This window comes from Hipposideros armiger, unplaced genomic scaffold (assembly GCF_001890085.2).
Source record: "Hipposideros armiger isolate ML-2016 unplaced genomic scaffold, ASM189008v1 scaffold_49, whole genome shotgun sequence".
Classification (NCBI taxonomy): domain Eukaryota; kingdom Metazoa; phylum Chordata; class Mammalia; order Chiroptera; family Hipposideridae; genus Hipposideros; species Hipposideros armiger.
The window spans coordinates 618,069-639,320 of NW_017731399.1; the positions used below are offsets into that span (position 1 = coordinate 618,069).

Genomic DNA, 21,252 nt, shown 5'->3' on the forward strand with positions numbered 1-21,252 from the left:
CCTCTAGAAGCATTTGATGTGGCCACTCCTGTTCTCTCACCTCTGCCAGCCTGGACACTCAGGTGACCTGCTTACTCTTTGAAGTTCCCATAGGCAGAGGAGCCCTCTAGCTGGGCATCCTGGTGGTGGGCGATGATGATGCAAGGCTGAGTGCTTACAATGCCTGCAAGGCCAACTAACCAAACCCCTGTCCAGCTCATCTCGGGCTACTCTATTCCCGCCCCACCCCACACCACCTGCAGGCCTCCCTCCAGTTTCTCCTGCATGCCTGTTCCTGCTCACCTCTGGGCTTTTGCATAAGCCAGTGGTTCTCAAACATGAGCATGGTCAGAATCCACAGGAAAGCTTATTCAAACAGATTTCTCAGCCCCACCTCCAGTCTTCCTGATTCAGTAGGTCTGGGGTGAGGCCCAATAATTTGCATTTCTTAATTTTTTTTTAAAGAATTTGCATTTCTAACAAGTTCCCTGGTGATGCTGGCCCAGGGCCCACACTTTGAGAACCACTGATATAAGCTATTCCCTCATCTGTTACTTCCTCAGGAAGCCTTCCTTAACCTCCCAAAAGAGATGAGTTCCTCTGCCCCCGATCTGCCTCCATGGAACGCCATACGTCTCCTCTTTCATGGCACATCACATTGTGCAATTACTATAAATTTGTAAAAATACTACATTGATACCAGTCTCCCTTTTAAGCCTGTGTGTGTTTGGTTTCCCAGTGTCTTCCTGGTGCCTAGTACAGCGCCTTGTACATAGTAGGTGCTCAGCAAATAGTTGCTGTATGAATGAATGAATGAATGAATGAATGAGTGAGTGAGTGAATGAATGAATGAATGAATGAATACATGCAAAGGACACTCAGGTTTACCATGGTTACTACTGACTCAGGCGACTGAGCTCTTGCAGAGCAATGAGGCAGTAGAGGGGTGTGGTTCAGAGCATGGCTGCTGAGGCTCAAACTCAGTTGGTTGTTACTAGCTGTGTGACCTGCATTGGTTACTTAACCTCTCTGTGTGTCACCTTGTCCATCTGCACAATGGGAATAATAGCACCCAGTTCATAGGGTTGTGTGAGGATTAAATGAGAAATATATTTAGAGTGCTTCTAGGTATGCCTGCCATGTGTTAAGCATTATCTAAGGTTATATCTTATTGTTATCAAAGGGCCTGGCAGTGAGGCCACTCTTGCTTTAACCAGACTCTATCCAGGGATCAGCTCCTGGAGAGGTCCTTCTGGAAGAGTTGGGGGAGACTGAGATTCAAGAAAGTAATCCAGGGATTGCATGTGGATGACTCTTTCAGAATTTGCCATCCCTACCTGCCTGGGTCTCAATGATGGTCATGTACAGTGTGCGTTTGGAGGGTGGGGGCATGGCTCCCGCCCCTCTGACTGCTCCCCACATGCGTGGAGCGGGTATTTCTGGCCTTCCTCACTGTCTGCCTGGCACCGCGCTGACTCACTGCCAGGAGGGGGTGGTAATTAGTATGCAGGGCAGGTACTGGGAGGAAAGCTGTCTCCACACAACAGCTCTTGATGTGTTTCTCTGATTAATGTGGCAGAGAGAACATTGCAGCTTTTTCCTGAATGGTTGCCACATGGAGCTGGAGTCATTAGCATCGCATCTCCCGCTTGCCATGACCTGCTGACCACCCTTCAGTAGATAAAAATGAAAATGGCCAAGACAGCTGCAAGGCTCAGAAACAAACGGCCTGGTGGCTCTGCAGCCATGGGCATCTTTCAGGCGGAAGCGTTCCCCATTTTCTCACACCCCTGGAAAGCCATCCTTCGAGTTCATGCTTCTGTAACTGCCGGTCCGCAGTGAGGGCAGACCCCTTTCTCAGGAATGGAGCCCCAGAACGAGCACTAGCATCATTGCCCCCCCCCCGCTTTGGGGTATGCCCCAGGTGAAAGAATATGGGAGGAGGGGAGCGGGGTTCCATGCAGAGGGATCAGATTGGGCGAAGGACCAGAGGAATCTGCACTGGGGCACAGCCGGCAGGTGGGGTGGAGCGAGAAAGGAGGCTGGGGACCCGGAATTTATCCTGAAGGCAATGGGGGGGGGTCACACGGGGTGGAAGGAGAGTATCTTGAGGGGAGTAAGCGAGGGCATTATAAAGATCCCTCCATCTCTAGCATGATGGATACTGAGGGTGCACTGCAGAAGTGGGAACAGTTAGGAGGCCATGGCCCTAACCCAGGTGGTGGTGCTCCTGCCTTGAACGAACATGGCACATCTGTCAGTGCACTCTCTCCCAACCCCGGGAGCTTGGCGTATCTAGTTGTACTCCCTGCAGCACAAAAGCTGTGTTGCTCAGGGAAACGGAGACAACCGGTGGTGACCTTAACAGCCCCCCAAGGATGGGCGCGATGGTGGAGGGACTCTTCTATATCTTGGTTCCTTCCTTGGCTCTGTGGGGTTGGATTCACGTTACCATGCTGTTCTGCATTACTGTTTTTGTGTTTTTCTATTTTGCCACTTTCCTTCTCTGGGTCTCGGTTTCCCCATCCATGCAGTGAGGGAGCGGTGGGGAGATTGAAGCATGGGTCCTGAGCTTGCTGGGAAGAATGATGATAAGACCGTCACAGGCGGCACCAGTTCTCAGCAAGCTAGAGCTCATGCCAGCTCCACAACCCCGCCACAGTGCCTCTGCCATTCCCACCCCCCACCTTACACCACCATCCCTGCCCCAAAGCCAGCCCCACAGCACCCACTTGCCAGAAAGCAGGCCTCTGAAGTCAACCTGGGCCGGAAAGGATTGAGCAATGGCGCTGATTGCAGAGCCGGCAGGAGCGGCTGGGAGGAGGCTGCCGAGAGAGAGAAATCATCTTGTGATGCGCCAATTACTGATCAGCTGGGACATAATTGCGGGGCTGCCATGCCGGCTGCTGGAGGTACCAGGTCTCCCTCTCGTTAATCAACGATAATCCAGAATTACGACCCTTAATGATTTGCAAAGACACTTAGGCACACACGCACACATGCTCTCACACAGACACAAGTAATTGATAATCAACCATGTAATTTGAGGCAATAATTCTGTCCGGGCCAGATGACAGGCCCCACCCTGCCAGCAGAATGGAGCCCAGATCACGGCCGACCCTGCCACCAAGGAAGCTTCTCTGGGGGCAGGAGGCTCCTCCCTACTCCAGAGTGGGTGCTGAGGGGGGCCTCCAACAGCCTCTAGGCAGCAGGAGTATAGAGGTTTTTTGTTTTTCTGCTTTTATTTCCCTATATTTTCTATTTTCTGCACATTGTGATTTGTAGTATTTAAAAACATCATTGCCATTGTTGTTGCTTATTCAGTGCCCTCAATCAATGGTCTCTAACTTCAGTGCACATTTAAATCACGTAGAGAGATGGTTAAAATGTGGATTCCAACCCCAGCAGATTTAGGCTCAAAAACCTGGTGTGGGGCCCAGGGCTCTGCATATTGAATAAATACCCCAAGTGATGTGGGTGCCGATGATCCACAGATCGACGCTTTAAGAACTAATGCCCTAAACCAGTGGCTCTCAACCCTAGTTGCACATTAAAACCACCCGAGGGGGCCGGCCGAGTGGCACGTTGGTTAAGAGCTGGCTTGGGACGCCAGAGGACCCTGGTTCGGATCCCATATATGAGGGCCAGTGACACTGCCCTCTACAGCTAAGATGCTGAACAACAGCTCAACCTGGAGCTGGGCTGCTGTGAGTCGCCGGTGACGGCGTAGGCTGCAGCCCCTGCTGCAGTGGGTTGCCATGGGCTACCGTGTGTAGCCAGCAGCCAGCGTGAGCGGCCGTCCAGAAGCCGGCAACTGATCTGCCTCGCCCGGGAAGGGTGCAATGATGGTGCCAACTTGGGCCAGTGAAGCAACGTCCTCCACAACTAGACTGAAGAACAAAAGGACAGCAACTTGTTTGTTCCCCTTCCCCCAATTCCCCAGTCTGTTCCCATCCCCCAATTCCCCAATAAAAGTCTTAAAATAAAAAATCACCCGAGGGGCTTTTAGAAAATCTGGTGCCTGGGCCTGACCCCCAGAACCCTAGCCGCACACTAGACGTCAAGATTTTTTTTTTAAAAAAAAACACTGCTGGTGATTTCAACCATCAGCTGAGGTTGAGACCGGTGCCTTATCATCCTAGGTGGGCTCAACAGGCGTCTGTCTTCCCAACCTGTTCCTGTTCTCTTTACCTTGGGGACCTCCACTGCCCTTGTCTCAAACTTCAACATGCATGAGAATCACCTGGGTATTTGTGAAAAAGCAAGTTCTCCTTCAGGAGGTGGGGGGATCTATGTGCCAAAACACCTTCCCAGGTGACTATGATGATGCTGGTCCTGGGGAAGTCAGACTCTCTCTTCCTCTCTTCAAGGCCCAAGCATGTGAATGCAGGTGCCAGAAAGTCCTGTTTACAGATTTCTTCTTCCAAGAAAAGTCCAGTGCTGATGCCCGACCTGCAAAGGTGAACCTGAGTACAGAGTCTTGCTCAGGTGGCTGACTGCCTGTGAGTCACGTGTTAGCTTTTTTAGGTTTATAAGAACGAGACATGCTCAGGCTAACTCAAATGATGTGGCCTCAGGAAGCAGGAAAATATAGTGTCTGCCCTCGTGGAAACAAGATAAATTTTTGAGAAGCCAGGCACAGAACATGAAGAAGTCCTTGGACAGGAGGCTCAGGTAAGACAAAACATGGGCACGCCCCTTGAGGAGGGGGCCTAGCCAGCTTTAGCGGGTCCCTGGAAATGAGAGCTTCCTGGGGTTAGGCCCAGGGCCTAGGAGAAAGGCTGGCAGTGAGGAGGCTGGGGATGATAGCCAGTCTCTCACGGTGGCCACAGGCATCACCCATCCCCATAGAAGCATGCTGCCGCGCCCATCAAGAGGAAAACTTGGTTTCTCCTCTTCCCGAATCTGGCCTCGGCTTATGTCTTGCTTTGACCACTAGAATGTTGTAGAAGTGACCCTGTGCCAGCCCCACAAGCAGTCCTGAAGAACCTGGTAGCTTTCGCCTTCATTCCATCAGAAGCCAGCTGCCGTGTAAGAAATCCAGCTACCCTGAAGCTGCCATGCTGGCCAGGTGGAGAGGCTGTGGAGAGAAACGCTGGGGTGCCAGGCATGTGAATAAAGACTTCTTGTCCTTTCCCTCCCAGTCCAGCCCCCAGCTGAACGCAGCTGAGTGAATGACCCCAGCTAACATCGTGTGGAGCAGACGAGCCAAACGAGTTGAGCCCTGCCCAAATTCCCGATTCACAGAATCATGAGAAATAAATGGTTGTTTCAAGCCACTAACTTTTTGAGTTCACTGTTGCGCAACAATAGTAACTGAAACACTTGGATTCTTGTCTCAGTTCTGACACTCATAGGTGAGACCAGTAACCTTGTCAGGGCTCAGTTTCCTGATCCGCAAAATGAAGGTTAAATGAATCGTGCATCTAAAACCCTGGGCACAGGGCCTGGCACACCACGCCTGTTCACACCGAGCATCTATGATTAGTAGTGAGGCGGTACCAAGGTTCCTGTACCCATGCCACACCCTGACGGCCATTCATCTTGTCCCAGGTGCTCGCATGAATGGCCATCATTCTCCTCTTACAGGAATGGCCTGTCACCATGGCAGCACCCTGGCTAAGAGCAGTGGCTTCTGAGCCAGACAAGCATGGACACAAGCCGTTCTCTTCCAGTTTCTAGCTTTGTGACCTCAGGCAAGTTATTTAATGTCACTGAGCCTTGGAGTCTTCACCTGAAAAGAGAGGAAGTCAGTCAAATGCCTCCTCTAGGAAGCCTACCCTAATTAACCTCTTCTTCCCATCACATTTCTCTAAATAGAGCTTTGTCATGTCTTACTAACAAGATACATGCTTGTTATTTCTGAACTTTCACAAGGGAGCTGGAATTACCTATATTAGTTGGAAAAAGGGTGTGGGGGGACCCTTGACCATACTTCATTAGTAAAAATAGCTTCTCTTTATCAAGTCCAAAGAGTGTGCTAAGTGCTTTGCACATATTGTCCTCACAACATGTCTGAGAGAACACTATTGTCACCATTCCCCCTATAGGGNCCTCTTAACCGTGCCACTCTGTAGATAAGGCTCAGAGACATGGGGGCGGAGGGTGACTTGGCCACACAGCCACACAACAAACATGGAGCTGAGATTTGTGCTCAAGTCCGTCTGCTCCAAAGGGCAGATCACTTCCACCTCCCCCAGTGCCACCTTACTGCTCAGAGTGCTTCAGAGAGGGTGTGCTTGTCACTCACACCTGGGGAGCAGAGACAATAGTGACGGAGGGGTAGGCAGTAAGGACCTAAGCTGGGCAAGGAACCCAAGGGGGAAACCAGCCTCCGGGGTCTCCTGAGGGCTCCCAGCCTCTCCCTGACCGGCTCTCTAAGGGGACTGCTTCCAGGGAGCTGTTTCCAGGGTTCCTCCTTAGCTTTCCAGTCCTCTGGTGCTTCCCCAGCTCAGGCTGGTTTCACTTACTGAACTCAGACCCTGCTTGGCTGGAGGCAGGCTCAGTGAGGCCTTGCTCCTCCTCATGGGTTTATTGGACTTTTCTCTGGCATCCAGCTCTCCTGGCCAGATGGGTGCAACTCCCTTCTTCTAAACTCTCACCCACCCCTGCCAACATCTTTTAGCCATGGATTTTCCATGATAGGAAATCAGCAAAGTCTGAGGCTTCATATGGCTTAGATCCCAAGTCTGCCATCACTAGCCGATTGATGTTAAGAATGTCTCTGAACATCTCTGCATGTCAGTTTCTCCCTCTGTAAAATGGGGGTGATAATAGCAGTACTCCCAGGGCTGTTGCAAGCATCCCCGCACATACAGAACCGAACAACTCCCAGCAGGTGGTTGGCGCTCTGCACGTCTTCACTGTTACTGTTTCTCAATTCCTCCACCTGCCTCATGAAGGTTGGGTCACTCTGCAGACCCACGGCTGGGAGGAAATCAGAATGGGCTGGATGGAAACGAGCCCATGGGCCTGATGAAACTGCCAGATGGTGCTTTTCTCAGAGCCCTACAAGGGAAGAACAAGTTCATATGACAGCTGGGGGGTGGGGGAGACCAAGAAGGGAAATAACAGGGACATGTTTTAAAAGGCTCTATTTTTTCACTCCCCACCTTTCCCAAGACCCTGTGGCCTCCAATACTTATTGTCAGGTTTACAGGACTCCACGCCGGGAAGGAAGATGGCTGGGTGTCTCATCTCTCAACAGATGCAGGAATTCCTCAAACATCTTGTGGAAAAGTCCCACGGACAGGTGGGGCAACTGGGGAAGGGGAAAGTGATGAACACTGGCCAGCCTGTCCTTAGGGAGATGCAAAGGGCCTGGGGCACTGAGGAGCTCAACCACTGCCAGGTCCTACAATGATATTTAATAGTAACTGTGGGTGGGCTGGCCGAGTGGCTCATTGGTGAGGAGTTGGCTTAGGACACCAGCTCTGAGCAGCAGGGGCCCCAGTTCGGATCCCACATGAGGGCCAGTGATACTGCCCTCTACAGCTAAGATGGTGAACAACAGCTCAACCTGGAGCTGGGCTGCCATGAGTTGCCTGCGACAGCATAGGCTGCAGTGGGGCTGCAGTGGGCTGCCATAAGCTACCATGAGTGGTCGGCAGCCGGCGCAAGCTGCTGTGAGCTGCTGTGAGTGGCCGTCCAATGGCCGATGACCGATCTGCCTCAGCCGGGAAGAGCGCAATGATCACAATACCAACATGGGCCAGTGAAGCGACATCCTCCACAACTAGACTGAAGAACAAAAAGACAACTTGTCTGTTCCCCTTCCCCGATTCCCCAACACTGTTTCCTCCCCTAATTCCCCCAATAAAATCTTTTTTTTTTTAAATAGTAACTGTGGGAAAAGCCAGTGTGAACATCTCTAGCAGATGGCATTTTCTCTTGGTTTCTTTCTCCCTTAAAGCACCTGATGGCTCCTTTTCTGAAACATTTGTATTTATTTGTCTTCCCCACTAGGCTGCCCTGAGGATGAGACGGCATGTGTCCTCCTCACCACCACGTCCTGATGCCCACGCCGGAACAAATGATCAATGTATGTTTGTGGACAGAACGATGGAGGGAGGGCTCTGAAAACCTGGGAGCTCTAACTGAGAGCTAGCAGACGTAAAAGGGCCTTGTACAGTGTCTAGCACATAGTAGGGACTCCATGAATGCCACTTGACTCTGAGCCTGGCAGGGAGTATTTGGTCATCACCAACTTTGATTTATGAGGTATGACAATTAAGTTTGCGAACTCATCCTAGAAAAAGTGCTACATACTTCATTGCTGAATAGCACTATGGTCACCTTTGAAGTGCTCGCCTTGGGAAGCTACGCACCNAAAGGAAACTAGCCCACACCTGGGCCCAGGTGGGGAGGTACTGCCTAGAGGTGCCACGGTCCTCATGCCGCCTGGCTGGCCCCCTGCAACCAGAGTGAGTGACTGTTATAAGAGTTCCCCAGGGGGCAGGGTGGTCTGTGAGGTCATGCTGGCCTGGAGCGGGGCTGGGTCTGCTAAAGAGAGTCAGAGAATCTGGAAAAGGGCAGGAAGTAGATGTGAGGGTCTTTCCTCACCAGGAACCCACAGCTCCAGGAACCAGAAGAGGCAGCCCCACCCAGTCCATGGAGGCAGCCCTGGGAAACTGGCCAGTTCCTCCTGGTCTTTGGGACAGCCCAGAAGAGGGAATGGAGGGAAGTGAGTGAGAACTGGGGTAGCACAGTGGTTAAGCTTACGAGCTCTGAGTCTGGCAGCACCTGGCTTCCAGTCCTGGCTCTGGCACTTACAGCGGTGTGACCTGGATCAAGTCACTTAACCTCTCTGAGCCTTTATTTCCCCACCTAGAAATCACAGTGGCACCTACCTCATAGAGTTTGTGAAAATTAAGTCAGATAATATATGTAAAGCACTTGGCCCACTGCACTATGAGTGCCCAATCAGTGGTAGCTGGAGTTATTTTTATCATTATCAGGTAAGTCAGCCTGGAGAGCTAGGAGACAGCTGTGTATAGAAAATGAACACGTGTTCCCCCAAGTTCGTAGCTATGGCCGGGTTTTCTGTGCAGGGCCAGGTCAGGGTGTGGGTGGCTGGGATCCAGAGAAGAAAGAATGGGGACTAGGGGATGGTGGCTGCCTTTGAAGCCAGGTAAAGGCTCCAGTCACCCTCCTGGTTAAAGATCATGCTGGATTTGTCCACACCGCACCTTTTACCCCCGCACGCTGCCCTCGAAGAGAACACCCCATTCTCCTAGGGGCATGGGATAAGTGTCTCAAACTGGATAATAAGAACTGAGGTAGAGGGCCAGCCGAGTGGCGCGTTGGTTAAGAGCTGGCTTGGGACACCAGAGGGCCCNGTGTGTGTGTGTGTGTGTGTGTGTGTGTGTGTGTGTGTGTATGACCACTAGTCCTTCTGCCTACATACCTTAGGTACTCATAACAAAAGATGCAAAAGAAATATTTATAGAAATCAAAACGGATGACTTCTCATCCACCTCACTGCATCTGACCTGCCTTCGGAGCACATCCAGAAGTGGGTCCCTTCTCACTAACGCTGCCACCACCACCCTGGTCTCAGCCACCATCCCTTTGCCTGCATCCCTCCAATAGTCCTATTCCCCCACTCTCCCACCCTTACCTCCGACAGAATGGTCCTGTTCAAATGCAGGACAGATGATGTGTAGTCTGCTCAAAACCCTGCGATGGCGCCCATATCGCTCAGAATAAACACCAATGTTCCCTGACACCATGAGGCTAAGCAATGCAATCAATGCAAGGAAAACTGGGACATGCAGTGTGGGGACTTGCGCTGTGGACCATCCCAGCACCGTCCGAGGAGCTCTGTTTGCACGATCCGCCCACATCCACTCCAACGGCCTCTCATTAGAGGTTAGGGCTCCATCATTACCCTGGAATAGAAGGGCCCAGAGTTGGGGTGTACCAGAGTGTCTGGTGGATGGGAGAACCTGGGGTGGGTGGGACAACTTGAGGGACCCTGTTCATTTCCAAATGAACCAAGTCACAGCCCAGGTTCAAAGAAATCAGGTTTCCCCTGAGAAAACATGACGGTTAGTGGTGACTTCCAACTCTTGAGTGACAGAGTCCTTGAGATCTACATTTAGGGTCTCTACCCTTCGGTTTGGAGAGATGTGGTAGAGAAGACTTCCCTGTTACAGATGAGGAAACTGAAGCTTGGAGGCATTACGCGCCCTATCCAAGATCACTCCACATACTATGCAAGGCTAAGATACAAGGAACTTTTCTCAGTGCTGTATCTGATGCAGATTGTTTCTGGGGTGGTCTCTGAGCTTGAACCAATGCCTGGTTGACTCCCAAACTAATTGGCTCCAAAAACCTAGCTTACATGTCACTCATTTTGCATCCCTCCCCAAACCGGGCACGTTGCCAGGTGAGTGACACCTCGTGGGCGCCCTGTGAATATTGTGTCAATCTACCAGGCAGCTGCAGGTTATGCAAAACAAGGATCCCCCTTCATTATTACCCTCACCAACCAGGCAAGCCGGCACCTTTGCTTCCAGCCAGCAGGGGGCGCACAGACATTGTTTCTATTGAGCTTCTCACCAGCCGCCGCCAGCGCCTTTCACCATTCTCCCCTCCTGTGATTGAGAGTGTGTTAGACATACAGGGGCCTTACTTGCACCAGCCTGTTTAACGTCAAGAGCCTTCAAATTGTGCGATCTCCCCCAAAAGGCAGCCCTCTGGCAATGCATGTGATCTAATATTTACTGAGTGGTTTCTACACCAGGCACATGCTAGGCGCTTGACAAGTATTATCTCATTTCATCTGGGGTAATAAAATTATCAATTTTATTCAATTGAGAATACTAAGGTACTGTTTTTACCTCATTTTAAGAAAATGAGAATACTGAGGTTTGGGGCTAAATGGCTTGTCACCCCTGCCGTCAAGACCTCCCTTTCTGCTCCCCCGTGGTAGACATGGGCAGGGGGAACCGGCTGAGGCCTGCGCCTCTAGAGAGGGCTGGATTGGGAAAAACCCTTCTCAGAAGAGGAATGGCTCCTGCCCCTGCTCTGTCCAGGTTCCTGACTCCTCCTGTTTTGTCACTGTTCCCCAAAGCTCTGGGCAGGCCCCTTGAGCCTGCCAGCTCTGTGCTGCTCTCATGGGCCACCCAAGGACACTTCCTCCTGGTGTCAATTCCAGCCACCTGGCACATATTGGGAAGTGTCCTAGGTGGTGACGTTGATGGTGGTGGTAGGGAGGTGAGGGCAAACCCATGGCAGGTGAGAAGGCATCACAGCATGCCACAGTAGAACCAGCTAGCCCATCCCCTCTGCCATTTTACATGCAAGAAAATAAACCCAGACAGCGGAGGCCACTAGCCCAAGGTCGCTTAGCTTGTAGTGGCAGAACCAGGGCTAGAACCCAGGACTCTGAGCTGCCAGTCATTCTTCAGGCTATAGCTGATCATGTTCTTCGGGGCCTGGAATTGTCTCCTTCCCATCACCCAACACCCCACCACACCCCAGCCATGTTCCATGGCAAATCCTCCCCATCCTGTTCTGGGCCCAGCTTCATGGCCCTCTTCCACCCTTTCTCTCCCTGCATTAGAACCATTTACTCTCTTTAATTAGTCTGTAGCACATGCATTCTATTACGGCTTGGCTTGCCTCAATTCCCCAGCTGATCTTTGAAACAAGTGCCAAGGGGTAGGGCCATACAACGGATAGGGCACTGGGCCAGGTGCTCATACACCTGAATTTGAACGTGGCTGGGCCACTAACTTGCAGTGTGTTTCAGGGAGGTCACTTCACTTCTCTGGGCCTTAGTTTCCCCCTCTGGTCTAGAAAAGGGCTTTTCTGAATCTGTCCACGGAGTCTGTCTCTAGCCAGAGTGAACAGGGCCCTGCCCCTGCCCTGGATTCAATGGAGGCAGCAGTCTCATGTTTTCTCTTTCTTAAATACTTAGGATTTGGGGAGAAAAGGGAGGGGGTTGGTTCTGAGGCTGAGCGAAATTTAAGAACCATTTTGAGATCCTTTCTATTCTAATCTTGTTGTTTGCATCGCACCCCCCGACCCCCCCCACACACACACACACATCCAGTTGCTAACAGGAATATGGCATCCTGCATAGAGTATTTTCTATAAATGTTTAGTGGACAGAATTGAATGTCAGTGCTGAACTTGGCTGGGCAACGGGGCGGCATGCAGGAAGTAGACAGCCAGAAGGCAGGCAGGAGGAAAAGGGGACCTGGAACTGGCTTCCAAGGTGACGAGGGCTAAGGCTGCCCTGAGTCTGCAGCTTCTACTACTCACCTCCTCTAGGTTCCCTCCTGGCTTGCCCTGGAAGTGAGACTGCCTCTCTCACAACCCTGATGCGAGGGCCACGATGTCCTTGCACAAACCCTGCCCCAACCCCTGCTGCCAGGGCCGCCCACACGCTGGGCGGACAAGAGTCTGGCAGACGCTGGTGTGGCTGAGCTATCCTGGAACAAGGTTCAGAGGGGCCAAAGGGTTGGCATGGAGGAAAACTCTGTGGCCTGGTCAGCAGGCCAAAAGCCAGGCAGGCTGCCAGGGCCTGGGCCCCCAAATACAGGGCTTCCCAAGTTGCAGATGTCTGCGGGGCTTGTCTGGGAGGGGAGCCTTTGTGCTTTTTTGTCAGTGGCAGGCCCTGTTTTACGTTGTGTGGGTATGTTAGTTCTGCTTCCAAATCTTGGCTCCTCCTGGAGCTACAAATTACACTCGAGCCTTCATCCTGTAACAGGGCTTCCATGCCCCAGGGTAACCAGGGACCACCCCGATGGTGCAAGTGTGGCTGCCCACAATTAGAAAAGCCTGTGTCACGCAGTGTTTAACTCTGACCGGGGTAAGAAAAGGCCTGAGAAGAACAAAGGAGAACCATTGTTATAGCCCCAAGAAGTTCCATCAGACACTTAACTAACACAATGTTTGAATTTCATTGTCATTGTCATCTTCATTGTCATTCCAGCACCCGCTCACCTCTGAACTGCTTTAAACTCAACTTTATTATTATTTGCCACATTCTTTGGGTCATTCACCACAGTCACTTGCATTCACCTCAGATTATCTCAGCAGGAAAGTCTTTAATCTTTAAGAACCTACTATGTGCCAGGTACTGTGTTAGGAGCTTTGCAAACTTTATTTTAGTCATCACAACCACCCTGTGAAGTTGATCTGTTAGGATGCTTTTGGCTGCAAGTAACAGCAACCTCAGCTCTATGGGATTGAGCCGGTGGTCCCTCACTGAACAATGAAGAAATTCATGATCTCAGGAAATAGTCCAGAGGGGGGTGGCTCCAAGGCAGGATAATCCAGCTGCTGAACTGGGCTACTAGGACCCAGCTTCTTGCCACACGTTTCCATTCTATCATCATTAGCCTGTTGGCTTGGTTCTCTGAGTAGCTGTCTTCATCGCAGCAAAATGGCTACTGTAGCCCCAGCCCTCACTCCAGGCATACCATCTGGCTGCAGGACAATTGTTTCTCTCATGTTTTAAGAGCAAGAGGATATTTCCTAGAACAAATCTCCACACACATGCCAAAAAGATTCCTCCCTGCATCTCACTGACTAGAACTGGGTCACAGATCTATCCCCAAATGAATCACTGGCAAGGAGGACATGGGATCCCAAGATTAGTTTAGACTAATCGGGATCTCTCCCTCCCCCCATCCAGGCACATGGAGGGGCAGGTAGACTTCTGAGAAAAAAATTCAGGGTGCTAAGGAAGAAAGCAGTAGTGACTATTGGATGGCAATCAACAATGTCTGCCACACAGGTAATTATTGTTATCTTCATTTTATAGATGAGAAAACTCAGGCTAAGAGAGATGAAGTAATGACTTAAAGTCACAGTCAGAGACCAAGTTAGGATTATGCACTTCGAACTGTTTGAACTCCAAAGCCCTGGCTCTGTTACTATAGGATGTATCAAGCATTATTCTCTATCTGCTTATGAATAAGAAAGATTCTTATATCCACATCTACCTCAAATTCTTGCTGGAACAAGGGTGGGTATAGATAATATACACATATACTCATACACTGGTTTCACTGCCAATAAAATTACATTATAAGAATTTACATTCGGGCATTCATTTGACTAGCATTTATTTAGGCCCTTCTAGGTGACTTTAGGGATAGAAAGTAAGCCCTAGTCTTGAACTTCAACAAGTCGCCAGTGGGGGAGTTGTGTTCACAGATCACTACAATGGAGTAATATGTGCAGATTGCCATGGGATTATTTATAGAGCTGGAAATGCTGGAGATCAGTTTCATAGGAAAGGTGAACACTGAGTTGGGTTTTGAAAGATGCACAGAAGTTTGCTCAAAGAAGAAGAGGGAGAAACATTGTTTTTAGGCAGAGAAAAGAGCCCTAGAAAGGCATGAACTTGAAAATTCATGCGGCATCCGAGGAACAAAGAGGGATTTAATGTGTGGTTCAGAAAGTAATTGAGGGGCAGAAAGAGGGGTTGAAGGCAGTTTCCCAGGGGCCTTGTGTCCAAGCAAAGGAGTTTGTCTTGATTCTGTTCGGCGTCTGGGAGATTTTTAAGTAGGACAGTAAAGTGATCAGATTTGAATGATTGGAAAACTTGGAGCCCCTAACGAACCCAAGTGAAAGAGAGTGGGCAACGTAGAAGGGAGAAATCGATGACTCAGACAGATGTGTGCTCCAGATGTGTGAATTCCAGAACACGTTAAGAGAAGTCACCAAGAAAGAGGGATGAGAAGGTGTTCTCTCTGACAGCAGCAATGTGGCCAACTTGGGGCTGATGGGCCTATACAGCGACGAGCAGGGCCTGCCATGGTTTCGAGACAACCCACAAAGACTACGAATAACTTGACTAATGTATCCATATAACACACTGACTCTGAGGTTACTATTAAAAGCCAGCATCTATTGAGTGTTTACTATATTCTAGGTACTCTGCTAAGTACTCTACGTGCATTATCTTATTTAATTCTTACACGAATCTTGTAAGGACGGTTTAGGCTAAATTATATGAAATTGCCAACATGTGATGTGTTTATGAAAACAGATCAGAAAGCCTGGAGATTTACACGGGTCACAGTCACACATAGCAGACTCAGGAGTTGAACCCAGGTCTGTCTGATAAGGACTCTAAATAAGGAAACCCTGAGTTCTAACTGTGGCCACCACTTACTAGCTGTGTGTCCTTGGACAAGTTACTTAATCTCTCTGAGCTTCTGTTTCTTCATCTATAAAATGGGGATAATAACTGAACCCTCTTCATTAGGTATGGATTAGAAGAGAGACTGCATTAAAATACTTAGCACAATGCCAGATGTAGAAGAGGTGTCCGATGAATGTTAGCTGTGCTTGTCATTGTTGCTATTACTATTCTAAAGTCTGGGCTGTTAAGCACCTTCCCAAGCTGCTGTGGGGGAGATGTCTTCTGGGGTCAGTGTGTCCCCTGGACAGAAAGTAAAAAAGGTTTTCCTGCGGGAACCATGACCAGTTCCAGTGTTACCGGTAAACAGTTTTCATATTCTCGGGGTGAGGAGAGCCAGGGGCTGTGTCCTCCCGTTTCCAGCACTGCAGGTCCCAGGTTGTTCCTAACTCTCTTGAGGTCTCGAGTCTTCACGGTCACAGGGGACTGACCAGGGAGGAAGCAGGCTTTCCTTCCCATTGTAGAGTGGCAGGGGTAACACTGCTCTCCTTCAGGACGGCCTTTCGGTGCAGCTGTTTCTTCCTTCTTCTCCCAGGAATCAACCTGAATAAGAGAATATTTCCAGAAAAACTCTGGCTGCTGAGATCCGCGTCCATCAGTGAGGGGTTGTGCAAGTGCCCATTGCTCTCAGGCCTCATGTATGCACTTTCTGGTTATGTCCAGATGTTTCTGATACAGGCGTGCATGCAGCTGTGTGTGTTTCTGGGCCCAAATGGAGCTGGGCTGGCATGGGTTGGCGGTTGGCAGCACCTTTGGCAGCTACATCCCCAGGACACCTTTTACCCATTACATTCCATGCCTGGGTGGGGCGCCTGCCTGTTGGGTGAGTATTGATTCCCTGCACTTCTCCATCTAAATTTTGGAGTGTTCTTTGGGCAGAAATTACAAGGCCTGCTAACTTGAGAATAAAGCTAAACCCCTGGCCCCCAGCTGTTCTCAGCGTATCTTCTGCAGACAGGTGCTTCGACTCACAGACGGACATCCAGGCAGCTGCACTAATAAAAAGGCTGAAAGAGGTCGAGAGCAGGCAGGCCAACTAAACCACACCTTCGTTTCAGTGCTTTTGGATGCACACAGATCTTTCCGGCACCGTCTGCCCTTTCATTTGGCTGGACTCTTGCACAAGACCAGGCTGCTCTTTGCTCAGTCTCTGAAAAAACATGTTCAGCCCCCTCCAGAGACACTCAAAACACAGACACTCCTTATACATTTTCCTGAAAATATTCTATAGTGCCAGCCTGGGAAACCTTCCAAAAATTTGCCAAACCAAAGATGATAGTAATAATAATAATTAATAATAATAATAATGAGATGGGGGAGGAGAGAAGCTTGGGCAAACACTCTTGTTGGTTAATGTTCAAAGGAACAGACTTGGAGTATAGGGAAAGGAAAAAGGAAGGCTTTTCCAGGTCAATTTAAACATTTGTGCTGTTTGTTATAAAGGCAATTCCAAAATAGTTGACCTCCCCAAAGCGGTTTCTTGGAATCTACCCAGAGGGCAAAAACTTACCCTTCCTGCCCCCATCTGGAACATTTTCACACCAGAGGCCCCACTCATTCCTGAGCTCTGGCTTTAGAAAGAAGGGCTTTCCCAACCTTCCAAGATTCCCTGCCCTCCCTCGCCCGCTGACCCATAAGGAGTTATTTTTGCTCCACCCTGAAGCAGCTGCATTCCAGCTGTGCTGCTGTTATGAAACATTTAGGAATCCTCTGGCTGGAAAGGTAAATGAGGAATGTGTCCTAATGACACTTGAATGCTGGCAAAAAAAAAAAAAAAAAAAAAAGAAAAATCTTCAGAGAAGCGCAAAGAACCAATTCTTGACTTAGGGTTCCCTTTATAATTCTGCTGTGCAGAAGAGCCAGCTGTTAGGTTATAGAAAACATTTTTAGTGGTCATCCAGATAAAAGTGCTGAACAGCTTGACCATTCCCCATCCCCCGTGAAACGCAAGAAACAGAATTCAAACATGTTTGTGAAGAGTCAAAAATATTTTCACTTACTCATGAGCTCTCATCTTTTTAATTAAAGCATAGCAACTTGCTCAAAACAAATCTTTGGAACAACAGAGTAAACAGAACCTTAATTTAGGAATGTGCCAACTGATCTTGACTACTGTAAGCAGGGTATAGCGGCTGTTTAGAGGCAGACAATGAGGCGAAAATCTCCTAGGAGGTTCTGTCCCTTCCAAAGGTGGAGTCTTTGCCTGAGGACTCAAGTGGGGAGGGGACCTCAGAGACCAATGAGGATCCTTTAAATACATAGAAGTTGGTCAGACAGGGCAGGCGGGAGCAATGGCTTTTAAAGCAGCTGAGGCCCTCAGCAGCTGTCAGAACAACTGCCACCAAGCTCTGCTGATCGCAGCGGGGCTGCAGCATTAACTGAGACCTTTCCCCTCAGTGTCTTTGCCATGATATCTTCTGGGACTGCACTGTAGACCTTAAACTAACGGGTAGCCCATCTCACTACCTGGTTGTAGGATGGCTGGCAGCAGCTGCCTAGCTATACACTTATCTTGCCCAAACTGCTTAATTTCCTGGCTCTTGAGATATATTCTTTTCACCAGCATCATCCGCCACCCAGCCAGACAGCAACAATTAACTGCCATGGGAATGCTTTGAGAATCCAGTATCCAGGGTGAGGAACTCCAAGAAGTCCTCCATGAATTCCCAGTGCTGAAAGCGGATATGGAAATTTGGTAGGAAAGCTGGTGGCCTGTGTCCCAAGGGGCTACCCAGCTATTGTGAAAGCTTCCCTCTCCCCATTTCTTCCTGCTCCTGCTGTCCCACTTCAAATACTCCCTACCATCCACCTTTTAACACCTCCAAGGCTACCACACCAACGCCACCCCCACCCTCCCTCCCACTGGTCTAACAACCCACTCTCACCCAGGTCCTTGCAGAGTGAAGCCGGCACCAGTTGCCATGGAGAGCGCCTCCCATACCCCCTTACTTTTTGGGGCTTTGAGACCCTAGAAGGAAAGCACCAGGAAAGCCCAAAGCATTCTCCCTCCTGAAAACAATGGCTTCCAAGGTCTGTGCCAGACACATTCACAGTACCCGAAATAGACCCATTGTCTTCTTGTGCAATATCCAGGAATTTGGTGAAACTCATCATTTTTCAGGTTACCGATAATACAAGTTTGGAAACTGAAACAGGAAGGAGCACAGGCTGAAAAAGCTTTTATCCAGCCCACAGCATTTCTCTCTCCAGATGTAAGATATTTTTTTTCTTCTTCTTCTTCTTGTTTTGTTTTTTTTCTCAGCAGCACTTCAGTGGGGTTAAAATTAGCTGGCAGCATTCTAGTCACATGTTAGACAGCAAAACAAAAGGGAGTTGTTCCACGGAAGCTCCTGAGGCGGCCCGAATAGACCTTCCTAATCCATGGTCTTCTGGGAAGCTGGCTCTTCAGGCCCTGGTACAGAGGGGCCACACCACCGATGCCCCTCTGCTGTCAGCCTGCTGTAACAGGGCCGTGCTTGGTCAGTGTTGAGGATGTTTGGAATCTCAGGGCTTGCCTCCATCTGGGAAGGCACTCATGGGCCCCCAAATGGCTTTTCCAAATCTTCCCATTTGGGAGAGAGGAAGGCTAAAAAAAGGAAGAACTTTTGAAGCCAACAAATAAGCAAACACCACAAGGACATGAAGAGAGAGAGGACGGGTAGTGACTGAAATGTGAACACAGCCGCTGCCTTCCGGGGGAATGGGCTGCTCTTGGCAGGGTTAAAACAGAAAAATCACACATCCTAGCTACATGTAGCCAGCTCTGAGGAGAAATTCTTTATCTCTGGACCCTGATATTAAGGGGGCTCGTCATGATCTGCTTTGTTCTTCCAGCTTAAAAACGGTCACCAGAAGCCCTGGATGAAAAATACAGCCTCTGATTCATACACGCCGTCATGAAACATCTCTTGCTCAGTACAGAAACATGTCGGTCAACCTGGGAAAGGAATCACCACCACGAAATATGCTTTGGCTTGCCAAAGCTTAGCAGCTTTGAGAGCCAAAAACCCAGCTGCCTGGATTGTCTGGGGAAGGTGGGGGCTGGGGAGGTAGGGGAGTGGGGGGGAGGGGAGTGCTGGAGAGAAACGGCTTTCTGATTCACCTGATTTCTGCCCCCAATACTGTCCTGTTTAATCTCAAGCCAAAACTCACCTCCAAAAGGGCCAGTTGATCCTAAAAATTGCATTAAGCATTACCCCTTCCAGCTCTGAGCCTGCTGGCAAGGTGAAGCAGATGGCTTTTATTGATAAATTTATTTATTTGGAAGGGGCTAAGTGAAGTCAAGAATTCCAGCAAAACAGAGTGCATCGCTCTGGCCAGAAATGCCATAACAATTATACGCAGACACCCAGAGAGAGTCAGGTTAAAAGACACTGCTGCTAAGCCCCAGGAAGCTGGGGAATTTTCAGTCTTTCTCAGGTCCCGTCTCCATGTCAGCAGTGCACTTATGAAGAAATACCTCACTTGGTTCAACATTCTGTGGTATTCAAGGGTTTGTGTGAGCTATGTAGGGCCCGCTTTCTTAAAAGGGCTTCATAAACTAAACAGGCCTTTAACTTGGACCTCGTCCTGAAGCCCTCATTATACAGATGGACCCAAACAGAAATCCCCACTGCCTTAACGCCCAGCACATAAAGTCCTCTTTAATAGACATACACCATTTTTCAGGGGAACAGCCTCAAGGTGTTAAAAGTACATAAAGGTCTGAAAGCTGAAACCCTAGATAAACAGTGCACTGAAATATATTTAGCAGAAAATACTGAAAGCCACAGGAAAAATAAGTTCTCTTCCTGGGATGTTAACAAAGGTTTAGGTTCAGGAAACCTTCAGGAAATAGCGAGTTGGGTTGAGAAGGAATACTGCTCAATGTAAATAAATCACTAAACCTCTTTGGCCTTCACAGGCCTTGGCTGGAATGGAGTATTTCATTTTTTCCCCATTAAACAGGCCACCCGGAGAGTTGGCATTATAGACCTGAACATGTACCAAATCTGAATGTGCTATTTTGTTTCTGTACATTGAATCAGGCTGTGTTTCAAACAGCAACTTGTGCAAAACGGGGAGCTGGCCATCCAGACTGTTGCACCCTCACATTGAGCATCAATAATGGACCTGTTTCACCTCAGATCACCCAGTGTCCTGTCTCTGGCAGGAACATACCTCTGTTGTTGTTGCCCAGGGTGATGTCATGCTCATTGTCAAGTCCACAGTTCTAAGGGACTCAGTTGCCACCACTGTAATAAGATGTCTTCAGAAAGACCCAGGTTTCCTGCGATCTATGGGGAGAGAGAGAGAGAACAAGGAAAGGACAGGCAGTCACTCTCCCTAAGATGGATGCTGCATGATGTAAGTGGCTGGCTAAAATATCTGGCATCCTCGCATTTCTAAGTTGCCAGCAAAATATTATTAAAAAGATAAAATACACGCAAACTGTGCGGAATGTAGGGCTGCTGTGTTTACATCCGGGTTTTGATGACTCAAAGACTTACACTTGGACTTGCTGAAAAGCTCTATTAAAAACACAGCTTTGCGAAAGCCCTAGGGAGCAGGAAGCCAGGCTCTGTGTGTGTGTGTGTGTGTGTGTGTGTGTGTGTGTGTGTGTGTGTGTGTGTGTGTTTGGGTGGGGGGTAGAGGGTTGGTGACCCGACCTAGGATGGTGCTTAGTCCTGTGGTCCTGGCTGGCACTACAGACTCGGGAAATGCTTAGAGGTTAATCTCCTCTCGGCTTCAGAACCAGAGCGGGGAGGGTTAACCTTTTTCCAGAACATTTATTTCACCATCTCACTGACTCGAAGGAGGAGGGGCGGGAGGGAGAGCGAGAGAGCGAGAGCCTGCCGCGCTGAGAGGCTGCGGATCACAAGGCCATTCTGATAGCCTCCTGTCCCCATGGCAACTGCAACGGCATTTATCAGTTCCTTCTGCGCACAGGCACAGCAAATCTGCATTGCACATGGCAGGCTTCCAGCATTTCAAATGAAAGAGCACTTTGAACGGCTGCCAAGTTGGGAAGGAGCAGAACTGTCAGGGCTGCTTAAAGCTGGCAGTTTATACTGGGGAGGCTTTCGCTTCCCAGAATCCTCCGGTCCTGGCGAGCTGCCAAGTACTTA

At 49.5% G+C, this 21,252-nt stretch overlaps 1 protein-coding gene across 4 annotated transcripts in view; it reads right to left on the reverse strand.

Annotated features, from left to right (window-relative positions):
- Positions 1–21,252, reverse strand: part of CIPC (CLOCK interacting pacemaker) — a 67,137-nt gene that overhangs the window by 35,027 nt on the left and 10,858 nt on the right. For 3 of the 4 annotated variants that reach the window (XM_019640304.1, XM_019640303.1, XM_019640305.1), the window contains exon 2: positions 20,306–20,421. In XM_019640304.1, coding sequence (XP_019495849.1) covers positions 20,306–20,341 — 36 coding nt within the window. In that variant the 5' untranslated portion in view covers positions 20,342–20,421. Of the gene's footprint in view, positions 1–20,305; positions 20,422–20,793; positions 20,874–21,252 lie in introns of those variants that run through there. The other variant, XM_019640306.1, reaches the window with a different exon arrangement.